Consider the following 27143-nt stretch of genomic DNA (forward strand, 5'->3'; position numbering starts at 1 on the left):
ATCGTTCTAGTTGGACAGTGTTTGCAAGTGGGATGGCCGAAAAATTAAAAAGCAATTAGGGGCATTGTCCTATTGGTCCGCTGCACTGCCAATCAACCCAGCGGGGCACACAGCTCCCGCCCTGCAGCTGCCAACACTGCCTGGACCAAGAAGTTCCACCTTCTGTCCAATCAAAACACAGGGAAATCTGGGTGGGGGCAAGTCAGGGTTCAGTGCTGCCAGCCTTCTTGGGCATCTGCCTGACACCTTGAGTTCAGAGATGGGCTGCCAGTTCTGCATCAGGCAGGAGGCAAAACAATACCATCACTGACCTCCAAGATCCAGTTAAAGTAAGAGTCGGTTCAGTAATCGTTAATTCATCTCACCCACAGCAGGATAAAAATAAAATAGCTAGGAGCCTACAAAATAATACAGTGACCTCCTCAATACACAGAGAAAGGCATGGTGAAGAATTAATTGGTTTTTTTGCGATCTAGAAGAGTTGCAATTCTTTAAAAAAGGGGTGGGGGAAAATCCATACCACATTTTAAAATATTCCTGGTTGTCCACCTGGCTGTCAGAAAGGTTTTTTCTCAAAAAACCATCACTTGAAATGCAGGCAATTTAATCTTTTATTCCCATGGACCTTTCTTTTATTTTCATAATGGATGTCAATCTTGATCTTTTTTTTTTTAATATATAGGAACTCCTGGTGGATTGGGACCTTGTGGGTCACCCTTGCGATGAGGAATGCACAGACAACAGTTTCAGACCGAAAGAACCTCCCCACTGCTCAGCTGCAGAGGAGGAACAGCAGGAGATGAGAGGGGGGCCTGTCCTCGCCTCTTGCCGGTGGGCTTCTCTGAGGCATCTGGTGGGCCACTGTGTGGAGCAGGATGCTGGGCTGGATGGGCCTCCTTGGGCCTGATCCAGCAGGGCTCTTCTTCAGATTTATAAAGCACCACACGTCCTCTGTTAGACCTTCAGTAACATTCCAAAAAGCAGCTGCTGCACTCTGGGAGGCCATCCATTCAGCGGAAAGGATCATCTCCCTGTCCATTTTCTCCTTTCGGTCTGCTCTTGGGCTAGGAGGTTGTGTGTTGCTTTCTTCCGTTGTCTCTGCTGGGTGGTTGTTGTTTTTAAAATCCCCTCCCGTGATCCTTCCATCTTTGAATTCCAAAGTCTGAAGGCTCTCCCCACTACAAACTGTTGGGTCTTGTATCAAAACTGTGCATGGTCGACTTCGTCCAGCCAAGAGGCTGGGCTTGCAGGGAAGTCTGGGTAGCCCCCACTGCTCCCTGTGGAGAGGTCTGAGCTGGGTCCATTCCCTGCCAGCGCCCGCATGGGCTGAGGCCCCGCTTGTCCACCTGGCCCTACGAGGCCCAAGCCACTGTCGGGGTAAACCAAGCTGGACATCAAGGGCTGGTGCCTAGGCAATGCTTGCAGAGAGGCTGGTGACTGGGGTATCCCGTAGGGGCTGTTGGAGCGGAGGTCGGGGTACTGGTCCTGAGCAGGGAGGCCGCTGTGTTCCAGGGAGAAGCTCCCGTTGCTCCCGGCTTGCCTCCCCAGAGCAGGGGAACTTTCGCTAAGGTTACTGTAAATCCCATTGGAGTGGCTGATCTCGGAGATGGAAGGCTCCTCTGAAATGGGGAAAAAAAGAGGTTTGTTGAGAGAACTGGACACAAACTTTAGACACCCCCTTTAGGGCAGGCCTACCTACTGCAAGTTAAGCCCCCACCCCACCCCGGAAACCCATGACTGTTCAAACATCTGTTCTTCCTCCCAGAAAATCCACCTGGTGCCACCCTTCTGCCTTCAAAAACCCACATTTCCCCGGCAGACTTTGGTTCAGGCCCTTTAGCCCATCCCCCCCCAGTTCCCTCGCCTCTCCCCTCTGTTGCCTCCCCTAATGTAGAATAATAAATGCCAAGGAGGCTGGTCTGGTTAGTTTACATTGCTCTGCAAAGCACTGTGTATATTGATAGCAGAAATCATAACTTAGCGATCAAATAATTGATAGTAGAAATGTCATAACAGCACCAGTTTTTCCATTAAAGAGTAGTGCGGTTCCCTTAACTCCCACCCATTGTTTGAATGAAAGTTCCTTGTTGAGCATTTTAAACCAAATATTTCTTGTACAATGCTTGGCAGCATGGCATGAGGCTCACTGATCTGTGGCTGAAGCCCTCAGCCATCATTATTTCAACGTAAATCCTACATTGCTGCTCTAACTACCATCCATAGCTAAGCAACTATGTCTGCATTCCTATTACTAGCCATTTTCCTGTACCAATACTATTACTGCCCTCATAATTGTAACGGATGCTACAGAAGTGCAAATATTTCGAACAGATGATTTTGTAGTTATCCCATTCTGAGCAGGAAGCAACCGTTTCACCGTGGAAATCACCAAGAGGCCACTGTCTGTGGTGCTGAATGATAAAGGTCAGAGGAAAAGTTGTGCCGCGGAGTCGGTGTGGACTCCGGGCACCCACAGACTAGCCTTGTGGTTTTCTTTTGGTAGAATACAGGAGGGGTTGGCCATTGCCATCTCCCGTACAGTCTGAGATGATGATGATGATGATGCCTTTCAGCACCTTCCTATATCACTGCTGCCCGATAGAGGGGCTTCCCATATTCTGAGAAACCCACCAGGAGGGATTCAAATCGACAGCCTCCTACTCTCTAGGCAGGTTCAATTATAAGACTCTCTTAAAGCTGCAAGTTCTGTTTTTCAATTCAAGGGCCAGGCCCAACCTTATAAAGTTACATTCTTGCAACTTGTTCTTATCTCTAAAAACCCTAGTGTGGAAAAACCCTATAAGCACATGCTTGCTTTCCTGTGAATATAAGATGTTCATGTTAAAAGTCTTCGCCACAGGAGATACTTTCCGGGACAGAAAGCCTGTGACTTCCCCTGGGCAGGTTGGCTTTGGGCAGCCTTTTTTCATGTGGAGTGCAGTCCTCAATGCCTACACTCGTTCTCCAGGTAACTCTGCACTTAAAATCTTGTCACTGTGATCCCTTTTTTTCCTGATCAAAGTCTCAGCAGCCACGTTGAGCCTACAAGGCAAGTGAGGTTCTGTTCTTTTGCTGCAAGACTCAAGGTTAAAAATGTTAAAAACAAGCTTCATGTTACACAGAGCTGGTCTTTGTTATTACCGCTGCTTGATTAACAAAATGTTAATCAGTCATGTGAGTTTTAACCATTTGCCTATTACATGTTATTAGTCCGGATGGGTGGGATAACTTAAAGTGATAAAACTCTATGTTCGGGGGGGGGGGAGATCTGGCAAGTGCCATGTAAAAAGAAGCATCCCTGCCATGTGAAAGGGCAAGAGAAGAGGCATTCTCTTTTAAGATGGCCCTGGGGCCCTCTGTTTTTAGACACTCTTGTATTAACAGTGACTGATTTGTTTAAATCTGGTGACTGGTTAATTGTGGCACGGTTTATCACTCAAAACTAATTGATTGGTTGAACTGATTGACAAAATATTGGGACTCTCATATTTATAATTTTTTAAATATGTTGAGCCAATAACATCTGACAACACCAATGTTGTGTAACTCAAAAACTCAGGTTCCGCGTTTTTATATTTTCCAATTTAAAAAGACTTTCAGAATCCAACAGGGGTAAAAACAGCAGCAACATTATGTACCTCTCAAATCTCATAATTTGTGCCATTTTTTTAAAAAATTAACAAAGCTTTACTATGGTCCTAACCTACGGCCCTTTAAGGAGTGGTTAATCGTATTTATCTCCAGCAAGAGCTATCTGTAATGAAATGAGCACGAACCCCCAGACCGATGGGGCAGCCAACCTAAACTTGTACACTCTTCAGCCTCTGCATATCTGACGTGGAAACAGCCTTTACGGCTCACTTTCCAGGCAGGTAAAGACTCAGCCTGATTGAAGCTCCAGGGAGGCACAGAGAAATGCGGGGTGGAGCAGAACAGAATCACTGCCCTGCTGATCACCCACAGCCTTTCCTGAGCTGCTGCTGCCGTTGCACCTGGAACCCCAACTTCTGATGGGGGCTGAAGACACACCAGAAGGCGCATTTCCCCACCTGCAGCACAAGCAAGGCAACCCCTCTAGCCCCCCACCACTGTCCGTTCGTGCTGTGGGCAAGGCACAAAGGAGGGCCTAGTTCGCACCCGCAGAAGGGGGTGCTCTCCTCCTCTTTCCCAGAAGGGGCCTTTCTGTCATTTCCAAGCAGGAGGGGTTGAATGGATGGCGTTCTGCTTCCCTGGCTTGTATCTCTCTAGGATTTGCTCTCTTGACTCTCTGCGAAGACTTAAGGCTCTGAACACATGGAGCCTGGATGGCGTTTCATCTCTTGCCAAGATGTTTTGGCTCACTTGGGAATTCTTAGCAGCCTCCATTGGTCTAATGGGAATTTCTTCTCATGAGGAACTATCCTGAGGTTCAATAGATTAACACGTATTTGATTTATATATTACAGAATGAGGACAAGGAATTAAATAGCAGTTGAGTTGATTCTTTTCTGAATGAACTGTCAAAGGTCAGTGCAGGTAGGTCGATCCATTATTATTTGTTTGTTTGTTTGTTTATTTATAAACTACTTTTAGAACTTTTTTGTTGAAAAGCAGTACCAAGAAAAAAAAAGAAAGAAAGAAGAAGAAGAAGAAGAATGTAGAATTCGTTGGTATGTTTTGCTCTGGCTTCTTTAATACATTGACTGACTGACTAAGCTTCAGTCATTCAAGTAATAGGAAACGTCAAGAATGTTTGTGCATGTTCACGGAATATTCAATTCAATTGTATGTACTTATTGAGTTTAACTAACTGATCGGCTAGAACCGACTGTGGCCGCCCAAAGCAAGGAGAAAGCCCATATCCCTCGTCAACCCCGCCTGGCGCCCCTCAGTTGGTCACTGTTGCTGGTATCTCTCTTGTATCCCATTTTTAGATGGTGAACCTCTTTGGGACAGGAGCTGTCTTCTCTTTTATTTTGCTGTGCCAAATGGTTCGAAAATAGTTTTGTTCCTAAAAGTAATATTATTATAACATAATAGAGTGATGTTTTAAAATAGATATACTTTTATTTGGGTTTTATTAGTGACACTGACAAGCTGACAAGTTCAAAAGCTGTAACGATAATCATTCAAGCAAGACTAGAAATTCAGAGTGTGGCCATTTGAAGAGCGGACGCCACCTCCAGAAAAGTGGTGGGGCTGCCGGGGGCGAGCAGGTAAGGTCAGGAACTGCTTGCCTGCTTTTTAAGGGAAGCACTCATCTCCAAACCACCCAGGCACATCCCTATTATATACTTGTATTTTTAAAATAATATCTCTCTACCACCAAACTTTTTTTAAAAAAGAAATTTGTGTTGATAAATGGAAAGTACTATGAATATCAGGCCAATTAGAGTGAAATCTTTTGTATGCTTTTGTACAGGTGGTACTAATACACTTGTACTTTTCTTTTTTGCCAGGCTTTTGCCCTGTAGTTTACCTATTTGTTTTTTGTTAGGTTTTAATTTAGAGTGTAATTTTTAATGTTGCCTTGTTAGCATGTTTTTGTGCACTGCCTGGAGTCTTCGGAGTGGGCGGTATATTAAATGTTTCTAATAAATAAATAAATACATGTAGAGAATAGCAAAGACCAAACGAGAAATATTACCAGCTGGGATGTTAATTGCAAGCCAGAATCCTCTTGGCAAAGTAATGCAAGCAGACTCAACTGCTTTACAAACACAGAATTTGGAAGGACATGCTAATGAACAAACTGACTTCTTAAAGACGTATTTGGTCAGGAAGAATTTTAACCAAGGAGAAAGTTCACTGTTAGAATCCTTTTGTTCAATATTAGAATTAAACAGTGGCTAAAGAGAAGGTTAAGCAGGACTTTCTCTCTCTTGGCAATGCCATTCTGGGGTGTGTGTGTGTGTGTGTCCCTGGAAGATATAACCAAGTAAAAACCAAGGAGCAAACCAGAGCAGCAGCAACACTTAACGCAAACAAAGACCCACTGAAATAACTGGAACTGAAGTTAACTGTAATGGCAAACTACCATGGATTGTTTTCAGTGGGGCTTGGTCATGACCTTGGCTGGGCTCTGCTGAAGGGCCTCTGAGCATGAGCAAAAGCTTCGCAAAGCAGCCCCCCATCATATCTGTGTCTTACATTTACTGGGACAAGCATTTGCTGGCCGAGATAAACATAAGAGACCCCGCAGAAACTCTTTTTAAATGCATCAACCACTGGAATCCTGGACACCTCTGATCCTGTTCCTAGCAGACAAATCACTTGATATGCCAGCTGGGGGGCCTGTACCTGTGAAGGAGACCTCCGCGTCGCTCTCTGGGCCTTCTTCCTGGATGCTGTCCTTGTCTGACTTGGAGTTCCCCCTCGACCGCTTCATGTTTCTAAAGTACTGCCCCCATCTTTGTCTGCCAGCATCTTTCTTCAGGCGCTTTTCTTTGGCCCGCCGATTCTGGAACCAGACCTGGGAAAGGGAAAGGAAGGAGGAGCTCAAACCTGCAGCATTCAAAGGCCACAACCAGCACCTCAAGGCAGCCACCCCAGGGTCCTCTGTGGCACACCCGTTGAAGTTACATTTTCCAGGAAGGGCCCCCCCTCTTTCTCTAGGCTCCCCCCCCCCTTTTCTAGGGGTAGGGCACTTGCAAAAAGGTATGCAAACTTTCTTACATTGCATTATTCATTCCGATTGCTAGATTTAGGTGCTCTAATATCTGAATTTGCCCTAATGGCAGAATGCAGGCTTTGGGGGAAGGAGGAGGCACAGAAAACTATTAACCCTTTTTAAAATGTTCCAAGCCTGCACACCCTCCCATCTCTGCATGGGTCACTTGTGCCTTAAAAGGGAAGGAGGAGGAGGAGGAGGAGGAGAGCCAAAGTCTTCTTGCCTGGAGGCAGTTTTTGCTCACCGTGGATGACCAGGTTTAGGGTTATTTGTCAGAAACGGACAAATCTGATAAGCTAATTGTCCATGTGGAGAACTGAAGAAGAACCACCAGAATTTAGGGCAACTTCTTGAAGATTTTTGGAATGTAGTAGTCATAGTGATTTTGGAATGGCCTACAAGTCCACACAAAGATCATTCTGAATTGCAGACTGTTCAGAGAGGAGATGCATCCTAAGTGTTACCCTCCAACAGTGCACCATCTCTCCAAGACAGACAGGTGTATATTACCAGGAGTGTTGCACCCCATGAACGCTGGACGAGAACATCTGCAGACCTTGATCAGTGTGAACTTTCAGCAAAAGGCTGAAAAGGCCATCCTGGCATCATCTTAGCCACGGCTGCTGAAGGCCGTCCTCCCCTCAGCCCTACCTGCCAATCTTCTCTCTCACCTGCACCACCCGCATGTCCAGACCCGTCTCCGAGGACAGCTGCTCTCGCACATGCCGGGCTGGTTTGGGTGAGTTATTGTAAGCATTTTTCAAGGTTTCCAGTTGTTTGGCTGTGATTGTCGTGCGCGGCCTCTTTGCCGTGGACTCGGCCTCTGCAAACATTCCCAAGAGAAAAGGCATTGAGTCCAGGAGCATCAAGACCAGAATTATGAAGTCAGACACTAACGCAGTCCCCAGCCAATCCAGTGTTTTCAGCTGCTTGGATGAACGAAATTAACAGTTAAAAATAAATCTCCCAGCATCCAAATCCAAGTGGCATTTTGGCAATATTTTGCAGTATTATCTCAGCTAAACTCCATTGATTAATCATCTGTTTTCTCAAAGCCCATAACAAATGCCTTATTTGGGAACAGCATCTCAGCTGACTTTTAAAGTTTCACCACCATGCCTTTCATTCCTCTGTATGAGAAGCTCCACTGCCGTGCAGACTGAAAACAGGCTGCCCAACAGCTTTTGCAGAAGAGCGGCAGTTCAAGGGCCTTTTAGAGCACTGGCTGTGTTTGCCGTTTATTAAGACAAGGCACTGGCAAGCTTCAGAAAGGGAAGAGGTTTGCAGGATCCATTCCCATCTCTGAGAAAACGTACCATGGCATAGGCTCATCATCATCATCATCATCATTATTAATTTGATTTCATCATCATCATCATCTCGATTCGTTTTGACTGTAATAGCTGTATGAATGGGAGGGAGTTTGATGTAAGAGCTATCTTTTCAATGAGAATGTAATGATTAAATTACATCAATTCATGTTTTCATGACAATTTTTCCTATTTATGTGCTGGAGAAAACGTTTTCCATATTTGATAATAATAAAACTTGATTTTTTAAAAATTGCACCCAGAATACAAAGACAGAGTAATTTTCTTAGCATTGATGCCACACGGACGAATGTGCCTTAAACTGAGGAGACCTCGTAACTCAAGAGGACAAACCTCTCATTCACACGGCAGCTACAAGCCCCAGTGGTCAGGCTACAATCGGCGTCTCCCCAGCCACAGGAGTCGCCAAAGGCAGGTGCACGCTTTACTCCTGCAGCCTGCCAAAGCAGGAGTCACTCCAGGGATACTGGTGGCACTCCCCAGCCCATGGGCATTCCTGACAGAACACCTGCAATCCACACACTACGCTGTGGAGAAGTCGGTCTCTGCATCTTGGCCATTCTGCACTGCTCGAGGATAAACTGCCCAATGTTGTGCTCTCATCAGCAGGCAACCAACCAACTTGCCAACCGCGGAGAGGGGTACTGCATGATTGTGAGTACAGGCAGCACCAGACAGGCGTGAGCCAAGAGGTGAGTGACCGGCACGCCTGCCCCCTGCCCCCGGGTCTGGCCTGCAGCAGCAGGTGCGCCTGCTTTGCCCGGAGGTGCCAAGCAGAAGTCACCCAGCAGCCATGCCTGGCGAGGACCCACCTCTCTGCTTGGCCGTCTCGTAGTCCGCCTTGCAGACCAGCCGGCTGTCTTCCATGAGGTAGAACTCGTCCCCGGTGGCCAGCTGCCGCTTGCACACGATGCAGGAGAAGCAGTGGAGATGGTAGACAAAGTCTTGTGCCCGCCGGACCACCTGGGTGGGGGGGATGCCCTGCTGGCAAGCGGCACATTTGGTGCCAAACCTCCTGTTTGGGAGAGGAGGAAAGAAGGGAGTTGTGTGAGATGGAGCTGTCATTTTTATTGTTTGGCAGGGAGATCTCACTCTTCCTCCAAGGAGCCCAGAGGAACCAGGAGTACAGGGTTATGTTCACCCTCACAACAACCCTGTGAGGTGGGTTAGGCTGAGAGAGATGTGGCTGGCCCAGAGTCACCCAGCTAGTCTCACGGCTGAATGGGGATTTGAACTCGGCTCTCCCCGGTCTTAGTCCAACACTCTAACTACTACACCACACTGGCTCCATCGTGACTGTGGGGAGTAAGGAAGGAACCACACCGAAGAACACTCCTCGGATGCTGCTCTGTGTGCAGCTCCCTCTGGAGTCTACTGGAGAGTAGGCGGGCACACTGGGCTGAGAAGCATGCATGGGGGCTGGAAGGTGGGCCACATCCTGTCCAAACTCTGCTGGAAGTCCTGCTCTCCAGTGTGAGGGGTGCAGGCAGTGGGCATTGCTTCTGCAGTGGGGAAGGCAAGCCCACCCACCCACCCAGCATATGCTCAGAGGCACACTTTTGCCGGAGACCTGAGCAAGGAAGAGGAGGAGGAGGAGGAGGAGGGCCGTCCCTTCCCACTGCATGCGAGGCTTTGCATGGGGCCCAGGGACATCCTCCACCTGCAGGAGCACCATCGTGGGCCCCTCGCAAGACCCTCCCGCCCCCTGAATCTCCCAGGAGCCAAAGTGGCTGCAGCTGCACTGCCCCCTCCCACCCCCACTTGTGGCAGGAGACACAAGAAGGGGCGGCCCTTCCGTGAGGCAGGTGGAGGCTGTTGTCTCAGACAGCAGATCACTGGGGCCCCAGGGAGGGAGCAAGAGGCCCTTCTGCTCCTCATGGGGCCCCCTGACTCAGGCGCACGGAGGCCTTGCGCCCCTGCTGAGGAGGCTGCTTGTGGCTGCCGGGGGCATTTCCGTGGCAGACGTGGGCATGGGCAGCTCTCCCCAGCTGCCCTGGCAAATGCCAGCTGCCATGGACAGGGGCTCTGTGCTCACCCCCCTGCTCTGCCTGGTAGTCTCTCCACATTGCCACACTGGAGATGGCCCATTCCACCGTGGAAAGGTGCCTCTGCAGGAGAGCGAGGTGGCCCTGTTGCCAACAGCTGGATGCATTTCTAAGCGGCTGGCAAGGGGAGAGGGGTGTGGGTGGGCAAGTGGCCCCCCAAGTGGTTTTCTGCCCTCACTTCCCATTTTTGTTTCAGAAATCTAATGTGTGGGTCACAGCTTGCCCACCCATAAATGCACTTCTGTGCCCTCCCCCATTTTTTCCTGGCACCACCACTGGCAGCATTGCCCCCCCCACTCTCCCTGCCACCCAGCTGGCCTCTGCAGACTCACTTGAAGAAGTCTTCCTTGCAGTAGACGCTTTCCCCGCCGCGGCTGAAGCATTTCTCGGCCAGCTGCACCTGGCAGTCGCTACACTTCAGGCACTTGGTGTGCCAGTGCCGGTCAAGCACCTTCAGGATGAAGCGGTCCAGGATGTGCTGGTTGCAGCCTGCGCAGAGCGGGATTTCTGGGGGGAGAGTGCCAAAGGGGCCCCAAAGGTCAGCACCCGGGCCATCAGCCCAGATCTAGCACTGAGCATGTCCCTACCCCCAAACCAGTGTCCCCCTCTGCTTTAATCTGAGCCCAGACTCACCCAGAACCTGTTTTAGTTTCAGAACAACGCAGGCCTAGATTATGTCAGTTTAGATGGTGGGGTCTTGAGACACGTGCAAAGTGCCCTCCCCTCCCTGTGGAGCAGCCACAGCCAGTTCCCACACAGCTTTCAAGTCCGAGGAGCTGAAAGAGGCTTCAGCCTTTGGAGTTGCTGTTTTGGAAGTGAAGATGACCCTCTATTATGAGATGGCCTCCTCTTCAGAATGGGAGTGGGGCAGGAGAAGCATCCCACCCCCTGGGGGCCTCAGCCCACCCGCCCAGCTGCTGGCCTCCCCACCTAGCAAAAGGTAAACAATTCCACTCCTCCCACCTCCCCTACACAGCTCATAATTCTAGGCCAGCGACTAAGGAAAGTTAAGTGTGCTGTGGAGTCCTCTTTGGCAGAACTCAGTTGGGGTTGACCATGGCCGTCTCCTGCGCAGTGTGAGATGATGATGCCTTTCAGCATCTTCCTAGATCACTACTGCCTGATAGAGGCGTTTCCCATAGTCTGGGAAACAGACCAGTGGGGATTCAAACCAGCAACCGCTGGCTTGCTAATCAAGGCATTTCCCTGCTGTACCATTAGGTGGCTTAGGCCAGGGACTACCATGGGGCAAAAGGAAAGGGGCATCAGGAGGGTGCTTCATGGGGGAGGGGGTGAACTCAAACAGTTGGGGCTTCTTGGCTTGGACAAGGGTTGAGAATGGGGGCGGGGGTGGGGGGAGGCACGGCCGACTAAAGCAACTCAGGCTAGCCTGTTTAAGGCCAGCGAAAGGAAGCCTTCCCCCCCACCACCACAAAATCCATTGCCCTCAGGAGGAGGAGGAGGAGGAGGGTTGGATTAGAAGAGGGACTAGTAACGAAAAACAACAATCCCCACAGAATCAGGGGGGTCACTGAATAAGCCAGAATAAGACAAGCTGTTGCCAGCCCTGTCTTCTGCCTGCTGCCCACCCTCCAGACCCCCCTTCAGCCTCAGAATTGACTATGAAGACATTGAAGACATTGAAGTCTCTTCTGCCTTTTAGGATCGACCATCAACAGTCAAAGATCCAGCAGTCAAGACTAGCACTTGGTAGGTCGCCATGAAGGCCTTGGAAAGGATATTTAGATGCCGTGATGTGTCTACACCTACAAAGATTAGAATAGTTTGGACCATGGTTTTTCCAGTGACACTCTATGGATGCAAAAGCTGGACTTTGAAGAAGCAAGACAGAAAAAGCATTGATGCTTTTGAACTTTGGTGCTGGAGAAGACTTTTGAGAATACCGTGGGAAACAAACCAATTGGAAAACAAACCAATTGATCATAGAACAAACCAATCAGGAATTTTCACTTGAGGCACAAAGACCAGGCTCAAACTACCCTACTTCAGACACATTCTGTGAAGACCCAGCTCCCTTGAGAAGTCCATAATGCTGGGGGAAGTGGAAGGAAAGAGAAGAAGAGGATGACCAGCAGCAAGGTGGATGGACTCGATGACGACAGCAATGAAGGCACCACTGAGAGACCTTCAAGGCCAATTTGAAGACAGATCATCCTGGAGAGACTCTATCTCTGTGGTCGCTAAGAGTCGACACCGACTTGATGGCACTTAATCAATCAATCTATCAGTCCCAATGCACAGAAAGAAGCAGAATCTTCTGTGCAGAGTCCACACCCTACCCAGACAATCATGCCTTCTCCAGGGACCCGCACCACATCTTCTTCTCCCCAGAAAAGGACCACAGGGATTGCATCCCACAGTTGCGGGTTTTGTTTTTGTTTTGACCACCTTTTAGTCTTCTTACCCACCATGAGTTGGGGTCTTACCAACCCAATGGGCAGGTATTTAAGAGAGCGTCTTCTTTGCTATGAGCCCCACCACCCATTGAGGTCACTTGAGGAGGTCCGTCTCCAGTTGCCGCCAACTCATTTGGTGGCTACACAGAGATGGGCCTTCTCGGCTGCTGCCCCGAGATTGTGGAATGTGCTCCCTGCTGGGATACGAGCCTCCCCATCTCTGGCAATTTTTTAAAAACACCTGAAAACACATCTCTTCAACCAGGCTTTCTCAACTTTTTAAAACTTGTTTTTAAATTGTTCTGATTATTTAATTGCTGTTTTACGATTTTTTAAATTGTTAATCTTTTTTATGCGTTATAATTTTTGTTTTGATTATTAACTGATTTTAATTGTGTTTTAATGTAAACTGCCCTGAGCCTTTTGGAAGGGTGGTATAAAAGTTCTAATAATAAATAAAATACATAAATAAATATTGGGAATGGAGGATTCTGAATTGACGGCTGATCGGGCTCCCGCCCCTCCTCCCTTGAGAGAGAACTGCTTTTCATGGGGCGGGGCGGGGCGGGTGTGTGTGTGAAGAAGGAAAAACCACCACAACACTTTCTTCTTGTTGTTGCGAGTAAATATCTCCTTGCAGGGCGATACTCAGTAATCCTGACCTCACACACATACTCTGGTCTGATTGTGCCACACGGAGCCGCAGAGGGGAAATGATTGCTACAGATCTCCGAAAAGAGCGGCGGAGTGCGTCCGGCAGTGGGAGCGGGTGGAGGAACCGCACAGGTTGAACTAGTTCCGAACAGGACCCTCAGTTCCCACGAAGACCCCAGTCCAGAGCAGTTACTGCTGATTTGTTATTATGCGCAGCCCCGAAGAAGGCACTTCGGATTTCTCCAACCCGATTTAGTCGTTTGGAAACGAATGTGGTGGTGGGGTTTTATTTAAACCCTCGAAGCGGTCTGCGGCTCCAGCTGGTCGTGTGCATGGGCGAGGAGGAACTAGGCGACCAGCTGCTCGGGATGGGCTCAGACTCGGATCCCAGCACTCCGCGCTCCGGTGTCCCTGCAAGGAGGGAGAATCCGGGAGTCCAAACTCGGACCCTCCGCTGGAAGACCGGGAATCCTCCACGGTTCACCGTACTTTGAATCTCGTTTTTGTTATGAGTCCCCCCCACCGCCCCCACAATTCTCGACTGATCCTTGGGGAGCGGTGTGTCAGCCAGAAGAGGACCCAGCAAGGCCGATGCGCTCCAGCCAAGTCTAACAAGATCATCCTCAGCACAGGAAGCCGGAATTCTCTCGTCCAGCAAGCGCCGTCTTCCTTGGCAGGCGGGGGGCACAATCTTTTGACATTTTGCTGCGCGCAAAACTCAAACCCCGAATCTCAGGAAACGAAAAGGGAGCGCAGAGGGTGGCCCGGAGGCGGCCTTCTGCCTCTGCGGATTCGGGACGGGTTGGGGGCCCTTCGGAGAGGCGCCTCTTCTTCGGCAAGCCGCGTTCTTCTTTCTGTCGGCAGCCGGCTTGAGCCGCTGTTTCATTGACTCCACATCGATAGTAGCGCCCATCCAAAAACGGCTCCGGAGGTTCCCAGTCAAAGACCAATGATCCATTTGAAACACGAAAACAAACCTCACGTACAAACCACGTTAATACTACTACTAGAAGCCAAGCTGTGAGAGCAGCTTCTTCCTTAAGACAGGCTCTTCTCCTGGTTGCGCGTAAATGCTACAGGCGCGGCTGGGTAGCCACGGGCGGCTCAAACCGGATTGAAACCGAAACCGCAACAAGGCGCGGGACTAGAGGCTCACCCTCGGCAAGTGAGGCGCCGCCGAGATATCCGACGCCCTTGCAGAGAGCTCGTGGGAGGGCGCCGCGCTCGGCCGCAGGGAAGAGAGATCCGCCGCTCCGCGCTGCACTCAGCAGCCGCCTTCTTGCCGCGGGCCGACTGAAGGGCCCTCCGAGACCCGCGCTCTGCAGGAGCTGGAGCTGCTGGCCGCGCTTTGCCCGCCGGGCCCCTCCTGGCTTCTGCCCGGAAGGAGCCGCGGCTTCCCCGCCTCGTGCTGGTGCGGCCGGCCGGCTCGGTTGCAGGCGCTGCTGTGTCTCGGGCTTCCCGGCTGTGTTGCGGAGGAGGCGGACAGATTCTCCTCCTTCCTTTGGTCAGCGCGGGCCACTCGGAGACTGAGTTCGTGGAGATGCAGCAGCAGCAGCAGCAGCAGACACCAAGTGCATCAATACAGAATATTAAATATATGAATGATAAAGCAACGACACAAACTCTTTGCGAGCCGCCTTGGGCGTCAGTCAGGACGGAAAGGCGGGAAGGGAATGAAGGAGCTTCCGAGCAGCTTGCAGAGGGCCGCCTGGGCTTCTGCGGCCGGCTGGATGTGGAAAGGGGCCCGCTTGCAGTCCCGCGCACCCGGCCGACCAGAAGCCCCGTCTCGGCCAGAGAAGGAGGAGGACACTCCTCCCCTGCTGCGCTGCCCCACCGGAGCCTTCGCTTGGCTTGTCGGCCCTTCTGAGGGGCTCAGCAGCAGCAGGGGCGAAAAACAAAAGCCCGGGGCTGGAGGTGGCCCCAGTCAGGGCCTTGGGAAAACTAAATTAATTAGTGTGGATAGGAAAGGATTCAAGGGAACTCGAGGCTGGCGGTCCTTGGGGCCCGTCCCCTGCAGGACCTTTCTTCTATCGCGGCCACCGGCATTTCTGCCCCCTCTGTGACTGCCGGGGGCGGCGGCTGGGGCGCTGTCACCCTCGCAAGGCCAACGGCTTGGTCGTCTTTTTACCCGCTCCTCCCCGCACAACGCATGGTGAGCGAGGAGGTCTCGTGCTCATTAATGCACACACCTAATGATGAATGTATATAACTGGTCCGGTTCGTCTGACTACATCTGAGGAGGGCGGGCTAAGGATCGTCTGTCATCCACTCGGGACCGCTGGGCCTTCTCTGTGGCTGCCCCGCACTTTGGAATATGCTTGTGGTAGCCAGCATGACTTGTCCCCTTAAGCTAAGCAGGATCCGCCCTGGTTGCATACGAAAGGGAGACTAGAAGTGTGAGCGCTGTAAGATATTCCCCTTAGGGGATTGGAGAATGGAGCCGCTCTGGGAAGAGCATCTAGGCTCCCAGTCCCCTCCCTGGCAGCATCTCCAAGAAAGGGCGGAGAGAGACTCCTGCCTGCAACCTTGGAGAAGCCGCTGCCAGTCTGTGTAGACAATACAGTGCTAGATGGACCAAGGGTCTGACTCAGTATATGGCAGCTTCCTATGTTCCTATGTTCTTCCTAAGGGCATCTCCTCTGTTTGCTTTTAGGAAGACCCTCAAGGCACATCTGTTTTCTCTCAGGCTTTTAACTGAATTTTATTTTGAATTGTTTAATTGGTTTTGTCCTATGAAATTGTTTTAACCTTTTTATTCTGTGAAATTGTTTTGTTTTCACTCTTTTATATTTAAAACAAATTGTGTATACCACCCGGACGGTATATAAATATGATAAAATAAAATATAACGAATACATATAATTCATAAATTTATAATACTTATAATCATGTTTATTTAATTTATGTATTTGTAATAATGGACTCGATCCATCCAAAACTGTGCATTTAATGAAGGAGTTCAACCAGCTGCAGAAATATCTCCCCCATATCTTGAAATATCTCAATATCGCAACTTGAAATTGCTTCCTTTCCAACGGATCGCGCCCAATATTAATTCTTGTTTTTTTACAAATGTTTCTCTGACGTTCATAAAAGTCAGACATTAAAACAAGACATTTACAATAAGACTGTAAAAAGGAGATAAAAGACAGACAGCCACACCTTTTAAAGTCGGAGGGGGAAAGAGCAGTTCGCCTCTCCGCAAGTCAGGGAGACCAGCGAATAATTCTGTTCTATCTAGCACTCTGTCTGTTTTTAACATAGAGAAAGAGAGAGCGAGCGCATATTAAGCGTTTGTAAATAAATGTTGTTGTTATTATTATTTACTCCGACTACTGCAATAACTAGAAACAGGCAGCAGTAATTCTCATGGGCAGCCCAGAGGACACCCTGCGCCTTCTTCGGGCTCTCGGTCTTTAGTGAGGACTCAAAGGCAGGGAAAGGGGTCGCCGGCACAGCTCAGCCCCTTTGCAGCAGGAGGCCGGGAGGCTCCGGGAAAGAAGCCCGAGGAGGAGGTTGGAGCCGATCGTTTCTTTCCGGCAAAGAAAACGGGAAATATCCTGGTGCAAAAGACTTCCGATCCCGAGCTGATTGTGAGGCCCAAACCTTACAGGGGGGCAAAAAGGGTCCACGGCGGAGACCTACGCCCCCTCCCCCCACTTTCCTTGAACTGCCGCTGGCTGCCTAGGAAATAATTTTTCGCAGAATCATTAGGTGTGTGTGCGGGGGGGGGAGTGCTCTCTTTAGAGGACTGTTGGGTGTTGAGTCCACAAGGATGGGTCCCCCGCAAAGCGCCCCCCCCCCACTCTCTGACCCCATCCACCCCCTTCGATTGTGAGGGGTGGGGAAATCCGACATTCGTTAAACTGGAGGTGCCAAGCGAGGTCAATTAATCGGAGGCTTCCCCCCCCCCGCGTTAGAGTAAGGCGGGGGGCTGCAGTCAGACCCAGAAGGATCAGCACCGCCTGGTAATTTCTTTTCCTTTCAAAGAAAGTGCAATAGATTTAAAGCTCGTTTAAGGGGGATGTTAGCTATTAGCTGCGGGGAGGGGGTGTCGACGGAGAGAGGGAGGCCGCTGGAGAAGGGAGTTCTCCGGGCGCATAATCCCGGGCGCTGGAGATCTCCGGGGCTTGAAGGAGGGCCCGGTGAGTGGGTGACCCCCAGCGCTTTCCGAGGGTGGGCAGCCGCCCCCCTTCCTGGCTAGGGTGAGGAGCAAGGGGGCGCCCTTGCCCGGGCAGGGTGTATTCTGCATTCAATTCTGTATTCAATTAATTCTCTAAGAAATTAATTGGCCGCCCCCAATTCGGGAGCACCTTGTAAAGCTTTTCTAACAGAAAAAGAAAAACATACGAGGGAAAGGAGAATGAGACTGACCAGAGAACGTACGAGAAAGAGACAGAGAGGGAGGCGGGAAGGAAGAGAGGGAGGAGAGGATCGCCCTTCCCAAAGGAGAGTTAAGGGGCGCGACAGTTCCCCTCCTCTCTTTCTACAGCCCAGCTCCTTACTAAACCCCGCTATTCCCAACTGCTCAGAAGCCGAGTTCCTACCGCACAAGGTCCCCCTGCCTGGAGACCTCCCTCGCTCTCCCAAGACTCGCGAGCGCCTTCCAGCCCTCCTCCTCGGCCCCTGCAGCTCCCTCCGGGAAGCGGGCTTGGGTGCCCTTCCCGGGGTTGCAGCCTCTGAGGTCCCGTCTCGGCGAAAGGCGAGCTGGCCACGAGCAAGGACGAGCAACGACGAGCGCCAGTGTCTCGCTTCCACCGGGCTCCCAGATGTTGGGAAGCGGCGAGAAAGACCAAAGCCTGGAGGAGCCCCCGAAAAGCGCCGAGGCCCCCCTCCCGCACCAAATGCCCCCCCTGCATGACCGCGAAAAGAAATGGGGCGCGATTTCAGCCCTGGGGCGGTTCTGGCCGAGGGACCCGGGTCGTTCTCTTTATGCTCAGAAGAACTAGAAACTCTGCTGCAGGGGAAGGAGGAGGGTTTCTGGCAGGCAGTCGAGATCATGTCCTCTCCCCTGCCAATAAACCAAGAGCACCCAAATCAATTTGGCCTTCAGGCTGCGCCTGTGCGCGCCCGATCCACTGTCCCCCAAACTCTGCGGGGGGGGGGGCGTCCTGTTGTATCCTCTAGATTCCTACATTCGCTTCGGTCCTCCTCTGGAGACGGGCAGGCAGCGCGGGGGTGGGGTGGGGGTTAGGGTTGGGGTTGGGGCGGGCGGGAGGGCAGGGCGGTGCGTTCCTTTCTTTCCCTCCAAGAACTTTCCTGGCTGCGCTGAATCAATCGCTCCAAGAGGCTGAAACATCCCCCGGCGCCTCCACCGCTGCCCAAGGGCGCGTCTCAAGTCATCTGCAGGGTCCTCCTCGGCCCGAAATGTTACGGAAGGCCGCTCCGGCCGGCGGAGAGAGGCCTTCAGAAAACTCTTTCTGCCGCTCACTCGCCTGCGCTCCTTCCTCGCCCCTCACCCCGCTGCCAACCCGAGCCGGGGGTCGATTTAAGGCCGCAGCAGAGCCCCCTCCCCCCGCCAGCAAGGGAGACAAACACCTCCCAGAAAGAGGCCGCTTCTCGCCCGCCGCCCCACCCTTGCCAAGCCGAGCGGCCTCCGCGGTCAGAGCTACAGCCCGTCCCCCCGCCAGGCGGTACCTCTCCCGGCGTCCTGGCTGCGCGCCAGCAGGGCAAGCAGGACCTCCGGGGCGCTGCTGGGGGGCTCCTTGCCCCGCGCGTCCATCCTGCCGCGCCCAACGCAGTGCCGCCAAACTCTGCAAATAAGACCTGGAAGGCAGCGCCCCCCGCCCCACGCCTGGGCGGGCGGCCGGGCAGAGCGCAGCAGAAACCTCCCCTTAAGGGGCCAGGCGCTGCGGAAGCGCGGCCCCGATCCTGCCCCCTGCCTCGGCGACTCGGGCGCTCGCCCAGCAGCAGCACAGACAACGACCCTCCCGCCGGAAAAGTCGCAACCCGGCAGAGGGAACGAGCCGCTTCCACACGTGTCCGGGCGGGGCAGATCGCCGCGGTAGCCCAGCTGGCAAGGCGAACTGGAGCCGGCAGGGAGGCCCGAAGGCCAAATCCCTCCCTGGAAGGAGCCGCCGGTGGACGGTCCTTCTCTCCTCTTCGCCTGATCTCCATGGAGGATTCCCAGCTGGCCCAAGGGAGGGATACAGGAGGAATGAGGGCCCAGCTGCCGGAACCAGCCCGGGCACTCGCTCCGCTCTTGCCCTCGGTGAAAGAAGGATCGTGCCCCGCCTTCCAGGCTGGAGGCGCAGAAATGTCCAGCCAGATTCCAGGCCAGGGACGGCCCCGCGAAACGTGCTTGTTGCTGCTAAATCAATATTCTCGCCCCTAACAGTACAAAAAGAAAAAAGAAAAGAATAACTATTTTGCGGGGGGGGGCCCTCTGTGTGTGTGTGTGTGTGTTGAGGGGTGGGGGGGAGTGTCACTGGAAGACACCGAGCCAAGAAGGGTACCGAACACGAAGCGAAGCTGCCTGCTGCAGAGTCGAACCATTGGTCCATCTTGGTCAGCATGCCCTGCTCTGACTGGCAGCGGTTCCAGGGGTCTCGGGCAGAGGTCCTTTCCCATCGCTTGCCACCCTGTCGACTCTGAACGGGAGAAGCTGGGCCGGCCTGGGACCTTCTGCCGGCAAGGCGCCTGGGCCCCTCCGCTGACTTCCCCGTGGTGGTGGTGGTGGGTGTGGAAACCCAACAAAGCTGTGTGTCTGTCTGCCGCTGGCATTTTACTACTCCTTCTGCCAGGACTCTGTCCAGAATTCCCTGCAACTGGAAAGCCAGCAGCACAGCAGGCTAAGAGGCTGGGCTCGGGCATGGCTGCCTGGCCAAGTCCTTTTCGGTTGGCAGGAGTCGGTGGGCCAGCAGCGGAGGGTCGCCAGCCGAGAACGACTCTGGTGCTTTTACCGCTTTCCTTTGGGGACTTCTAGAGTCCGCCTTGCTGGGGGTGTATATTCCAGGAGGCTTCGGACGCGCAACCAGCCTCCGCCCGCCTCTGGCGCAGGAGCCTAGGCCGGAAAGAGGCCTGCAGCTGCCCACCAGCCGGGAGCCCAGAGCCCTTTCCCTCCTCGTCTGGGCAAGGAAGGGGGGCTGCGCTCGGCCGGCCGGTTCCTGCCCCAAACGTGGGCGAGGCCGCCTCACAGCGCTGCTTGTTTGGAAAGTGGTGCCCGGGATAGGGAGAGGGAGGAGGAGGAGGAGGAGAGGGGGAGGCCAAGGCAGGGCTCAGCAGGCCGCCAGCCGCGGAGCAGAAATCGGAACTCGGGACCGAGCCCAGCCAGCCCCCTCCGCGTCTGGACCCTCCCGGCGTCTGCCTGTCGAGCTAGTCCTGAGCGGCAGCCTAAGTCGAAGCGCGCCTCTGTCTTCCAGCAGCGGGGGGATTTCGCCGGTCGACTCGGAAGCGCGCTTGGCTTGGCTTCCAGAGGGAGCCCGCGGAGGAGCAGGAGCAGGAGCAGGAGGCGGCTCGCGGGGGCCGGAGCGGCTTGCCTGCCTTTCCGTGCGGACCGCGGAGTCCCTTCCCGGTGCCTGAGCGGGTGTTTTGAGTGGCGTTGCCCTTCATTTTAACCAATGTTTTCACTTTTTCTGTTTCTTTTTGCTTCAGAAACGTGAGTTGCTCTTGGGCGATGTAAAAATATGTTCGTTAAATAAAGAAATCCGGGCGGCGGGCGGGGGGGCGGGGGCGGCGAATCAAGACGGAGGGGGCCGCCGAGGCGGAGATGGGCTCCTTTCCTGCCCGCCCGACCTCCCGCCCCCGTCGCGGGGGCTTCCGAAGGCTGCAGCCTCCGCACCCAGAAGCGACTTCCTGGAAGGAGTTGCTGCAACCTCTAATCCGCATTGATCGATCGACTAATCGGTGAGGACTCAGATTTAGTACCGATTTATTTCCCAAGAGATCGGGGTTCTGTGTGGGACTGCAAAAGGGAACAGAAAAGAAGACCGTGGAGGCGCCTTGCCCCGTCTAGTCACCAGCCCAGGTTTTCTTTGGGTCGGTTGCCCGTTAATCTAAAGAAGGCACTTACCTTGAGGCTTTAGCAATATGCAAATATATTTAAATTTAATTTACTAATGGGTAAAGGAAGGCAATTCAATCAACCAAAATGTCTCGAACCATTTCCTCCCCTCATGATTCATTCCGACGAGCCATTCCGGCCGCTTCCTCGCTCATTGGCACTGGGGGGGCCTGGCTTATCCTCCCGACCTCACCCCAAACTGCAAGGGGGATTGCGCCCCCCCGTCCCATGTTAGAAAAGGAACCGACAGCTTGCCTAAGCTACAAAGCCAAAAAACCGTGACTGGAGCTCAGTCAGAGTTTGCAGAGGCAGCTGCTGAAGAGGCCTGTGCCACTCGAAAGCCTGCACTTGCTCTGTGCCACCAAAAAATCACCCCCTCAAAATTACCACCGCTTTTCTTTTGCTACTAACGCATGTTATTCGGTGTTTCAATTCTATGAACTGATAATTGCCATTAAGTCAACAGAATTAACTCAGGCCTTTTCGGTATCTCTGGGGTCGCCGGGTGCCCCAGCAGAGAAGGGAAGGCAGTGTGAGGGCCGCGGAGGTGGTGGCGCTGGTAGGAACCGCCTTCGCCCGCCGGTTCCTTTGCGGTGCGAAACGGCGGGACCGCCCGGCCTCCCAGCCCCGAGAGCGCTGCTTGGCCCCGCAGAGGAGGACTCTCCCGTGGCCCCCAGGGAGACCGCCTTGGCTTGTAGGGTGCGTGGAGCCGGGCTTGCAGGCCCTATAGCCCTGTTGCCCAATGCAGCTCGGCGCCACCGCCTTCCTTTGGCACACCAATTAAAATATTAAATATGTTATTTTATTTTAATATAAATACAGTTTCTATTATTAGTTATATTAAATATATATTAAAAAAAAAAAAAAACTTCTCCAGGCAGTCTCAAAACAGAGAATTGTGAAAATTAGGTGGACTCCGCCTTTGTTTCTTTTTACAAGGAAGGAGAAAACATTCCTGTTCGAAAAGTCCTTTAACAAAAAAAACCATCCTGACGGGTAATGCTTTTTGCCGCTTTAATTTATTCTTCGTTTAATGACTGTCCGTCTTCTTATTGCACGCCGCTTCTGTTTCTATTTGCATTATTTTAAGCCATCTCTCCATCATCGATTAAGAGCGTTCTTTGTTTATGAAGATTCGATTTTAGATTTTAGATGCAAGAAATAAAACTCGTCTTTCCAGGCAGATTTCTCCTTTCTACACCACCCGCCCCTTCATAAATATTACACAACTTCGAGGAGGCAAACTAATTGCAGCGATCGGTTACTTGGAGTCCGGTATAAACTCCTTGGGGTTCACGTGCGGGTTGAAAAGGTGATTGGCGGCTGAGATTTCGGACCCCCGCCCGCCGCCAGATCCGCTGCGCGCAAACGCACCCCCTCATCCCCATGGCGATTGAATATCTTCCTAACATTTGTGAAAACGCTGAGCGCTGCCTGGGTTGGCCGAGAACGTTGACGCAGGACGGCGGCTGCATGGAGCGCGCGCGCCGGGCACGGAACGGAAAACCGGGAGGGGTGGGGTGGGGGCGAGTAGGAAGAGGAAGACCTTCCCCAGCTGCCGACCCCAGACTACCAGAGCAGGACAGAGTCCAGCTGCGGCGAGGAGTTAGGCTGGTCGAAGACCGAAATAAAGACTCTGCTCTGCTGCAGCTGGCAAGGACAGGCGCCCTACGAAGGGTCAGCCCCCTCCGGCTGCAAGACGGAGACATCCGTATGAAGGGACCAGAGAGATTCTGCCCCGCATCAGGCTCGCCGGGCTTGAAGCGAAGTTCGCAAGAGAACTGGAGAGGGAGGGAGGCCAGAGAGCCGCTCGAGGTTGGTGCTCAGGGGGCTCGTGTACCCCTAAGGCTGCCCCTCTCGGGGCTGAGCTCCGAGCGAGCTGCCGAGGCCCCTGGGTCGCCTCGCTCTTCTTTGACCTTGTGTCCGCCCCCCGCCCTCCAGCCGCCTCCTTTCCGCCAGAAGAAAGATAGAGGACAAAACATCTCCCGTCCCTTCAACAGGCGTCACACGAGCGCTCTCAACTAGGGACAGCAATCCCACCCAACCCCCGCCGGACTCTCCGACCGCGCTACACGCGGAGCGGATTCTTCCGGCTCCTCTCTCTCCATTTTATTTTCTTTCATTTTGACGGTTGATTCCACGACAAAAGACCCGGCCGGACCCACACGCAAGTGCCGCGCGCTCGTAGGGGCCCGGCGCGCAGTCTGCGCGACTTGAAGCAGATTCGCCCGTTTCCCTGGAGTGCCGCCGGCGCCGCCGCTGCGGTGGGCCCCTTCCCCGGCCCTTATTGCTCGAAAGGAAGTTTAGCGCCGGTAAATATGACTGAAATAAAAGCCCAGCGTCAGAACCAAGCGCCAGGCCGCAGCCGGAAGCGCGCAGGGCAGAAACCCCGCTGGCCTGGCAACCAGCTTCGTTGTAGGCATCGCCCCCGCCCCGCACAACCACCACCACTGCACAAGTGCGGCTCCCCGCCGCCGAGCCACGAGCACTTCCCAGACTTGCTCTACTTGCGGGCGGGCGGGGGGGACGGAACGAAGAGGAGAACCGCGCGGTGAGGACGGATATCATCCGAGAGGAGGTCTGGCACCCGATGCTCGCCTTGGAGACCTCGGAGGCTTCATTTCACTGCTAGGAAACTGTAGAAAGCCTACATATACTGCTGATATCGAGGACGGAGGGAGTTAATGAAGGTTTTTCGCGACCCACGTAATTGCTCCTAATAATACTATCAACATAAAGTTATGAAGACTGAAAGCAAACAGCAACTCCCTTAGTTTTCGATGTATTTTGGTCCCCCCCCTCTATTTCTAGCAGAACTGTGTTTCTTATTCAACCCGCCTATTCCCAAGTGCACAAAAACCTAGTTCCCATCCACTGCACAATCTCCCCCTCCCACAAAATATGTCCAGCTGTACATGAGAATAAACCCTACCTGACAGGTAGCTGCTGGCCTTATCTCTACAGGCCGAGGTGCCTCGGGGGGAGGCGGCGGCACAGGTGTCCATCCCACCGGGGACTTCCCAGGGCTACCCATCAGGAGGCCCATCGAGCGCTCCCACGTCCCCCCGCACAAGCAGAGCACCTTTTCTGGCTTCCCAGACAGCCCTGGTCCCCCCCCGCCCCACACACGCACCGCCTGGTTCACCCCTTGGAAGCGCCCCCGCCCGTCTCAGCCGCCCTGCAGGAGCAGGAGAGCCCGGCTGCTCCCCACGAGGCGTCTGCCTCTCCTCCACGCAGCCGCCCCGGCCAGATGGCCCTTGCGGGGGCGTCTCAGCTCAACCGACGCGAAAGGAAGGCAGCAGCCGCGGCGGCGGCCTCCTTCTTACCTGGGCTCCTGCTGAAGGCGCAGACCTCGGCCGGGGCCGCTTTCTCGCCGCGCGCTCGCTCCAGGAGCATCTCTCCGGGCCGGCAGAGCCCCGACGACGACCTTCGGTGTGGGCGGGGGGGGGGGAGAGAGAAACTTCACCGGGTGCCAGAACAGACCCTTCCACCCGCCCCCGCCCCAGGGCTCTAGGACGCCCGCCCCTTCGGCTTGAACGCGCTCCGCTCGGGCGGGGACGCGGCGTGGCAGCCTCTGGGCGCTCCGGGGCGCTGGCGGGGTTTTTGTGCGGCCGGGGGGGGGGGGCGGCGGCGGCCAGCGCCAGGGCGAGGGCTGGCCCACTGCAAATCTCCCCGGCGTCAGTTGACTCGCCGCCCCCTCCTCCCACTCGCCCACCCCGCCCAGTTAAAGGAGCTTCGTTAACATAACAAAGGCCAGGAAAGCGGCGGGCAGCGCTAGAGGGGCCCGGCGCTGTCCGTGGTGCTGAAGCGACGCCTTCTTCAGCAGCCGCCGGCCCGGCTCCGCGGCCCCGGCGGTGGCAAACTCGTGTTTGGGCTGTACCACCTCAGGCTGTGGGGGACGGAGCAGCGGCAGCCTGGTGCCAACAGCCGGGACTCCGCTGGGGACCTCCAGGCCTTATCTGAGCCGAGGCAAACCTGCCTGCCCGCCCCCCGCCCCGTCACTCCCCCCTTCGGCCTCCCGGCCCCCGGTTCCCCTCGCGCCAGGCTCCCCCGAAAGGGGCCGCTTCGGCAGGGGAGTCTTCGGGCACTTGGGAGCTTGCCAAGGAAGCTGGAGGCGGGCACGGCCTCTCCCTTCCCCGGGCATCTTCTCCATCCCCAGAGGAGAGCCCCGCGTCCTCCTCCGCTGCTGCGCCTCCACACCCTGGCCAGGCCGGCCGGCCTGCCTGCCGCTCGTCCCTGTGGGGCTTTCCGCAGGGGCTGCCTTCCTGAGCCGCTGCCGAATCCGGCGAGGCGCCGCAGGAAAGCGCCGGCGGTTCCTCCTGCCTGTCTCGATGCCCAAAGGCCCGGCGAAAGGCGGGCTTCGTTTAGGGAACCGTTTCACAGCCACCCCAGAAACCGGGGCGCAGATTTTTCCAGATGGATTGGTTTATTGTAATATTCATTTGCCACCATAATATTGCATCGAAAAGCTGCGTTTGTTTGTTAGTTAATCGCAAACTGGCCTCAAACGGGTTTTTTTGGGGGGGGGGCGTAAGAAAACCTTTTTCTTTTTAAGCTTAATAGCCACATTCACGAGTCTATTTATGATTACTCGAAGGAAAATCCGCACAATCCATTGGGGATTTCTCCGAAGCAAGGATCCACAGGTTTGCAACCGCCAAACGGATGCTTTCCCTCCAGCTGGAAATACGGTTCCAACACAATTTCCCCTAAATTAAATGCACCTGGAATCGGGATCCTGGATTTGAAAATTGTCCACATTAAGGGGTGTGTGTGTGTGTGTGTGTGTGTGTGTGTGTGTGTGTTTGGTGGGAGAAGACTTACCTCCCCCTCTCGCGTCGCTTCCTCAGTTTCTTCCCTTCTTCAATGGCAGACAAATCCCACTTTGTCTTCAAAGCTGCCGAATTGCTTCTCGGCTTCCAGTGTAAAAGCAAAAGCGGAGCGAGGGTTGCTGCTGCGATGCTAGGAGATGGCGGGGGGGGGGGGGATAAGGGTGACGCCTCCCCTGATCGACGAATCGGCTTCAAGGCGCACAAGCCGAACCAAATTCGGATGAACTTCGAAAGCTCCTCTTGGTTTTCTTTTCCACCAGGTGGGAAAGCCAGCGAGGGAGGCTCCGTGCTGGGCTGCCGAAAGCCAGTGCTTCTCGGGCCTGGCAGGGGTGGGGACCTACTTGACAGACGCAGCAGCACCGGGCATGGGTTAATTCGAGGCCCGGCGGGAGGGGACCGGATTCGAACTGGCACCTCCTGCAGGGCGAATTCGCTCCTCTTCGAGAAAGGGGGCGCTCGCCACGCTGCTCCCCCAGAACGAAGGTGCCTTGCAGCGGAGGGAGGCGGGGCTCTGCGGCTCCCCAATTCGGAAGGCGCTTCTTCGGGCGTGGCTGCCCGGCGCGGGCCGCTTTGATCTCTGGCAGCTGCCGCGCGGTTGGTTAATTGGCTTAATTGCCAGCGGTTGTGGGTGGTTCTCCTCAGAGGGCGCGGCCTGAACTGGGGGCAAAGGAAACGGAGCCGACGGAAGCAGATGCCCCTGCGCCCGAAGGAAGGAGCCCTGCTTCGCTTCCCCCGTCTAGGCTTGACTCTCTCCGAAATGCGGGTTTCGTTCCCCTTTGACTTCCCACAGCTGTGCATTTGGTGGTTCCGGAGGAGTCTCTACGGACCCCCCTCCCTCCATAAAACTGCATTTATGTGCCTGCTTCCCACCCCCACCCCGGTTTTGGTCCTGGCCCTGATGCGTCTTAGGAAGCACCTTGATCAAACTTCCTGAGCCGCCCAGAGAACGATTGCAATGGGGTGCGGGGAGCTAGAAGCCGAGCTGCTGTTCCTCGGACCAGCCCGGACAGCGGGACGAACCCTTTCCCTGCTACTTGGCGAGGGGAACCACGTAGCCCCGAGTCCTCCGGAGAAGGGAGCGGGGAGCGGCACCATCATCGAGTGTGGAGGGGAGACGTGGGAAACGGACGCAGCGCCCTGTGTGACCCGGAAAACGTGTGCAATTAATTCTCCACCAGCGTCAGCATTGATTCTGGGGAGGAAAAGGCTCCCC

General features: G+C 53.9%; 1 protein-coding gene across 1 annotated transcript; it reads right to left on the reverse strand.

The window, feature by feature from the left end:
- Positions 1-545: 545 nt before the first annotated feature.
- LHX3 (LIM homeobox 3) lies at positions 546-26021 on the reverse strand. Its single transcript, XM_053282368.1, has 7 exons — positions 25923-26021; positions 24425-24525; positions 10358-10532; positions 8793-8995; positions 7321-7472; positions 6280-6451; positions 546-1619 (listed from the first exon to the last, which is right to left on the reverse strand). Exons 2-7 carry the CDS (start codon positions 24492-24494, stop codon positions 1201-1203), a joined length of 1191 nt encoding a protein of 396 aa, XP_053138343.1. The 5' UTR covers positions 24495-24525; positions 25923-26021; the 3' UTR covers positions 546-1200.
- Between the last annotated feature and the right edge of the window lie 1122 nt (positions 26022-27143).

This window comes from Hemicordylus capensis, chromosome 17 (assembly GCF_027244095.1).
Source record: "Hemicordylus capensis ecotype Gifberg chromosome 17, rHemCap1.1.pri, whole genome shotgun sequence".
NCBI classification, from domain to species: Eukaryota; Metazoa; Chordata; class Lepidosauria; order Squamata; family Cordylidae; genus Hemicordylus; species Hemicordylus capensis.

Bases quoted from the DNA above. Each gene is read 5' to 3' on its own strand.
- LHX3 (XM_053282368.1), bottom strand. From the start codon at position 24,494: ATGCTCCTGGAGCGAGCGCGCGGCGAGAAAGCGGCCCCGGCCGAGGTC. The intron at 10,533-24,424 runs GTAAGAAGGAGG...CTCTCCCCCCAG, and splicing joins CGCCTTCAGCAGGAGCCCAG to AAATCCCGCTCTGCGCAGGC. The intron at 1,620-6,279 runs GTACAGGCCCCC...TCCCCATTTCAG, and splicing joins CGCGGAGGTCTCCTTCACAG to AGGAGCCTTCCATCTCCGAG.